At 38.9% G+C, this 6,145-nt stretch overlaps 1 protein-coding gene across 6 annotated transcripts in view; it reads right to left on the reverse strand.

The window, feature by feature from the left end:
• spata20 (spermatogenesis associated 20) overlaps positions 1-6,145 on the reverse strand; it is a 101,094-nt gene that overhangs the window by 48,811 nt on the left and 46,138 nt on the right. For 5 of the 6 annotated variants that reach the window (XR_007937893.1, XR_007937892.1, XR_007937891.1 and 2 more), the window contains exons 13-14: positions 4,315-4,523; positions 1,650-1,691 (exon numbers count right to left, since the gene is read on the reverse strand). Coding sequence is in view for 2 of the 6 variants with exons in the window: in XM_051939221.1 (XP_051795181.1) it covers positions 1,650-1,691; positions 4,315-4,523 (251 nt within the window). In the remaining 4 variants the exon portion in view is untranslated. The remainder of the gene's footprint in view (positions 1-1,649; positions 1,692-4,314; positions 4,524-6,145) is intronic. The other variant, XM_051939222.1, reaches the window with a different exon arrangement.

Here is a 6,145-nt window from a genome sequence, read left to right on the forward strand (position 1 = left end):
ATGCATGTCAATGTAATCACAAATATGTACAATGATGATAAAAACAAAGGTACACAAGACAAACAAACAAAAAAAGCATCCTGGGATACCATAACACACAATATTATATCATTAGGTTATATTACTCTTGCATTCATATAAAAGTAGGATTCTACTGTTAGTAGTAACGTAGTAGTAACTGTAGTAACGTTAACCATACAACCCTACATATGAGTTAATTTTAACTTTTAACAGATATTTTAGTTGCATATATCAGTGTACATGCAATAAGACATATATATATTTTAAAAATATGTCATAAATATATTTGCAATAATTTATAGAATGGTCAAGCTTGGATAACCTATTCTGTAGAACATAACAGACATAATGCACTGCCAGTATGATTCTTGTATAAGATAGAGATAGAAACACACTCTGACATGTTTGAATTTCTTTAAATTGGCTGCAGTTGTTATGGGTGGGGTTAAGTAATGGATGATACTTTAATGTTCCCTTAAAAAAGTGACAGGTAAAATTGTTTCAGTGGAATATTAGCATGTGAGCACTGTGATAAAAATGGATATTCCACTGGAAAAAAATTAACAGGGCCTGCTTACTGCATGATCCAAATCCTAGCCAACACCTAATATTTTCACTGTGGTAGGTTGGTAGTCTGGAGGTTGGTGTTTCCCACAGCAAAGAAAACAGAGTAACATACTGACAAGACAAAGCCACCTGTAATGAGAAGCCAGTGGCAGGTTCATGCAGCCTTCAACCGGCAAGTCTAGGACCTTGTCTAAAATGTTCCGATTATGCATTTCCTCATCGGTCATTGAGTGAAAAATATTGGTTATGTAATGTAAGCTTCAAACACATCTTGTATTGATCTAGCTCTGGTGCCAGTGTGCAGCCACACCAACAGCTCTGTGAGACTGTACTGAGGCACAGCTGTGCACTGAGCTAAACACTAAAACCAGCATGCCAATAGGTTGTTATTTGACAGGTAATATTCACCAGGTTCACCATCTTTGCAGCGCATTAAACAAAGTGTACGGCAGATTAAAATTCTGACGATGGCAATGAGTGCAAAGTTATGTTCATCAAGGGGCCATTACCATCTGTACTACATTCACAGAAATAGCTTTTGAAACCTTTCACAATAACTCAGCTTCAGTGTAAGTCTTACAGCAGTCAAAAGAAAAGGCAAGTTATCAAAATCATTCCCTGGAACCTTGCTTTTACTGTGGCTAAAAATTATTTCTAACAGTCCATTATTCATATTAATGAAATGATACTCAAATAACTGCCTTTAACTCATATTTTTTTTAAAATAATATTCAAAAAGCATCTCTAACAGTGGCAGATAATGACATAGCTGGAAAAAAATTCCATGCCATTTGGCAATAAACTTTTCAGGCAGTGTATCAAAAAGTGAATGTTATAAAAAAGTTGAAGCATTTGGTTTTTAAATGTCACACTGTCATGTCTACAAGATTAAACATTTAAATGTTATAACATTTTGTGCCAGTTCGTAACTTATACCTGAGCTGAAAGTAGAAAAGCAATGAAGTAGGAAAATGTAATTAATATAAACAAATTCTAGATGAAGTTATCATGTGAGCGAGCTACAAGGAAGCAGAGACACAAAGTTGATTTCAGATTCTCACTGTGCATTTTGGTGCTGTTCCAATCTGTCAGAAGCAGATGAACTGAAAGAAAGAAGGAGACATATTTGACAGGTTTGGTGATTAAAGTAGTTGAAAATCAGAGCACCTTCTTCCATTGCTTTCATGGTGGAGAGGTTCAGCTTGAACGGGTGAGGAGTGCACACTACTAAAAAGTAAATAGGAGAGGTCAATATTCCTCTGCTCCCCTCTTTTATCCTCTCCCCATTTATCTATCTGTCCAACTATCCATCCATTCATACATCAATCCTTGTCTCTGCCCTCTCTTATGGTTTAAGGTAGCAATGGAATGAAACTGGTAGGGACATTACTGCAGGGGCTTCCATGTTGTAAGCTCTGAGTCAATCGATAAGGTAAGGATACAGGCATGGGAGAAAAAGATGGATGATGGAGGAATAGATGGATGGATGGATGAATGAATGAATGAATAGTTATTTTGATCCGTTAACTCTTCTTTTGTTCAAATAAATTACAGCAATCCATTCATGCCTGCTGTTTCGCTGAAGTCCCTGTGGTCAAACTGTGTCACTGTGTTTGACAGTAGCAAACTGTCAGCAGTGTTTGCAACCCTCAGATCCTTTATTTATTCATCTGCCTGAGATATTACTCCTTATACAGGTCTGTGCTACAGAGGGATGTTGTGGCAGTACAATTAATCCTTCACCTGTCCATCAAGCCCTCTCCATATCTCTAAAGCTGCAAGCACCAAAGCCTACAGCAATAGTGTCACTCCATTTATTTTCTAAATCTGAATAAAAAATGAGCTGAAAATCATGAACATTGTTCGAAAAGTAGGTCTGCCAGTTGGCTCGTGGATCACTCTGGTCTAAGACTGAAATATTGCAACAATTATTTAATGGAATATGCAAACATTTTAGTGATGACTTACTTGTTACTTAACTTGTTTTGCCACCAGCTGGCCTAAGTTTTCAGTGAAACAATAAATGACAGTTAGATGAACTGGCAACAAGCTATGCAAAAGCATTCTGAGAGCTCAAATGATTGATGCTGAAGACTTTCCTTGATCCCCTGGCCTTTTCTCTAGCACAACACAATGTGAACATTTGCTGTTTAGAGTCAATTGTCTCAAAGTAGTTGGTCTGTTTGTCAGAAGACTTGGTACAGACATTCAATTTCCATTCAGAATTGATTGGTAAACTGACTTATCTTCTACTGCTACTGAGTATAATTTCAAATTATCTGCAAAAATGTATTCATGTACATGGCCAACATTGTACCTGCTAAACATCATCTTATGAGTTTTGTCACTGTGAGTATGTTAGCGTGCTAATTCTAGCATTTGACTTAGACCACTGCAGGACCTCAGTGAAACTTCAAAGAGCAGCTAGCAATGACTGTACATATATCAATCAGCCACAACATGAAAAACAGTGGGAGGTGAAGTGAATTCCACTGATTATCTGACTACAATACAAGCTGTCAAGGAATTGAATATATAGGGCAACAAGTGCAGCAAGTTCTTGAAGCTGAAGTGATATATGCAGAAAAAATTGGTAGCATGAAGATTTGAGCAACTCTGATAGAGGCCAAACAGTGATGGCTATATGACTCTGTCAGAAGAGTTCCAAAACATGAGGTTTAGTAGGGTGTTCCCAGTATGCATTGGTTCGCACCTACTAAAATGTGGTGAAAAGGATCTGCTGCTAATGTCTTGGTGTCTGATACCAGAGCACACCTTCAGAGTTCTGTGGACTCCAGGCCACCAGAGGTCATAGGTGTTTTGGCAGCACGTGGCCCTATCATTAGATCATGAGGTGTGACTCAATCATCTATAACTTGCTGGGCCTCAAAGAAACTAATTAAAACTTTGATAAAACACTAACATCCTATTTTTCATATGAGAGTTTATAAGCTAGATTGCGATTATCTGTATACCTAAAGGTCACCACACAAATCACATTAGGATGTTATTTCTGTTCCACATAGTGCTCAGTTTTGTTGGTATCAGGCGTAAACTAACCGTGACGTCACCCGTTGGTTTCAACGCCGAGAAAATGAAGCCCAGATTTTGCTACTTCCTGGTCGCCATTTTGGATTTTTTGGAGCCAGTGACGTAAAAAGCGTCATCAAACAGGCTGGAATGGAGAGCAACTCGGGGCAGGACCAGTCAATGGGACTGTCAATCAAGTATAGCCACGCCCCCTGGCTCCGCCAACTTTAACGATTTATTTAAAATTCAGTATTGATTTATTTTAAGATCGGCCACCTGATCTCTCATTTTGACCATGAAAACTAACGGGAAAAAAAATCCTGAGCTGTAGAAAATCAGTCTATCAAATTTTATTTTTTCCAAAAATGAATTGGGGTCTATGGAGAAAAAGCTTTTTGGAGCCAACCCTAGCGGACGGCATGATATTGCAAGTTTTTAACACTTCCGGGTGGGCTTCAATTTTGGAGCCAGATGCTACGTCCACTTTATATACAGTCTATGGTTGGTATAAGCAGTAAAAAACAAAAAAAACAAAACAAAACTTGCTGAAACATACAAGGTCAATTTCCAATATGTAAGTAATTCATTTCACTAATTTCATTTCATAAGAAGAGAATTAGGTTTGTCTTAAGGTCTATACTGATGATATGTGACAGTATACAGGTCCACCAGTCTGTAAAAGTATCCATCCCTCACCCTCTTTCAGTTGCAGCAGTACAGTGTTGTCACTGGGATCACTGCAGAAGTAGCCTGCTCCCTGGTCATCCCACAGCAACACATCCTGCTTGAGCTGCAACTCCTCAGCCCACTGCAGCCACTTGGTTTGTAGCGTGGCCTCATACAGGTCCAGCAAGCCGCAAATGATGAAGGCATAGTCATCGAGGAAGCCAGAAATAGGAGGAGATCTGGAGAGGGAGAAAGAAAATGAAAATCAGAGAAGACGATGAAGAGTGGGAATGAGGACATTTTTCATTAAGAATTTATTGACAGATCAATGTGAGAAGCACTGAGATGGGTTATTGCTAGTGAACTAGTTCAGCTTCTTGTTTTTTCCCCTTCATCTTGTATACAGAAAGTGCACGTTTATAATGCCTGAAGAAGATCAAGCCATGTTTTCTGTCAAGGCAGTAAAGAAATCCAGAAGAACTGACTTTAAAGACAGACTATAATGAGCCTGAGGGAATTTTGTGGGACAGTACAGAGCTACATTATAACACACACAGCAGCACAGAGTATAATCTCTCCCTAAAACATTTTTCGCGATGTGAAATTATTCATCTGCCTTCAATGCAGTAAAGGCAATGGCATTCATACACGCACACACAACTGTGTACATACGTTCTCTGGAGTTTCAAATGAAGAACAACAACGATCAAGCAAATCTAATAATTATAATTAGACAGCCCAGCCCCTCCTCATCCTAGAATCAACATGCCACCTCTTTCTTCTTCTCCCATCATCTTCACTCAGGTACTTCACTTCTACACTCTCCCAATCTGTTTTTTTTTTTTTTAAATTTCTCCTTATTCTATTTAACTTTGAAATCTGATCCAAACCTGGAGGTTTATGTCTATACCAATCTGTCACAATTTCACAACCCATTGCCACTGATGTTTAATGTGATGTATTGCTCAAGACGAGTCCTTCCCAGAGTCAAAATTGAGTCAATAAACTCTGTCCTTAACTCCAAATCAGTTTCTAAATTCCACTGCTATTCCACCCTATGCTGATTTCCCCCTCGAATTTTCACATTGCACCACATCTAAGTGAGTGCAAGGGGACGAACAGTGACAGGAGGCCAGATAGTGCTCTGTCATGATAGGATGATGTCTGGTGGTCAGGAGGCTTAAAACAGGAGGAGGCTTCGGAAGAGATGAAGTGTATGACTTTGAGAGGTCATACAGAGGTAAGGACTCATATCTCAGTTTATCTTCTCCAGACAGACAAAGGTTGACTCATAAGTCAAGCCAGAAGGAGACAGAAAGCACTGTAGCACGGGACACAACAGGGGGAGTTTAACATAAATCCGAAACGGAAAAATGGATTTGTAAATATCAACGAAGCAAAGATTTAGAAAAAGACGTAACATCTACAGCTATGTTAATGGTTCTGTGAAGTCTTTACTATGAAGAAAAAAAACTGTAAAACTGCAGTGAAGTAACTGTAGTGGATGGTAAGGAAGTCAGGTTAGGGATGCTTAAAATGCCTGACATTGGTATGCTACTTTGAAGCAAGTCATTTTTAGCATGTTCATTATCTTCATTAACCCTTTCTGGATGTATTTTTTTCCTCACTGTGGGCTCAATTTTCTCTGTAATCTAAAGTCCTGGGGCCTCATTTATAAAACATTGCGTAGGATCCATACTAAAGTTTGCGTACGCCGATAATACGAAAAGGGCGTATGCCCCTCGCCCCTGATTTATAAAACTTTGCGTAAGCACAGCTGCATGGAATTTCTTGATAAATCACACACCAGCTGGAAGATTGCACAGGTGGATCCACCTCACATTCCGCCCACAACACACTC

The sequence above is a fragment of the Acanthochromis polyacanthus genome, chromosome 19 (assembly GCF_021347895.1).
Source record: "Acanthochromis polyacanthus isolate Apoly-LR-REF ecotype Palm Island chromosome 19, KAUST_Apoly_ChrSc, whole genome shotgun sequence".
Lineage (NCBI taxonomy): Eukaryota > Metazoa > Chordata > Actinopteri > Pomacentridae > Acanthochromis > Acanthochromis polyacanthus.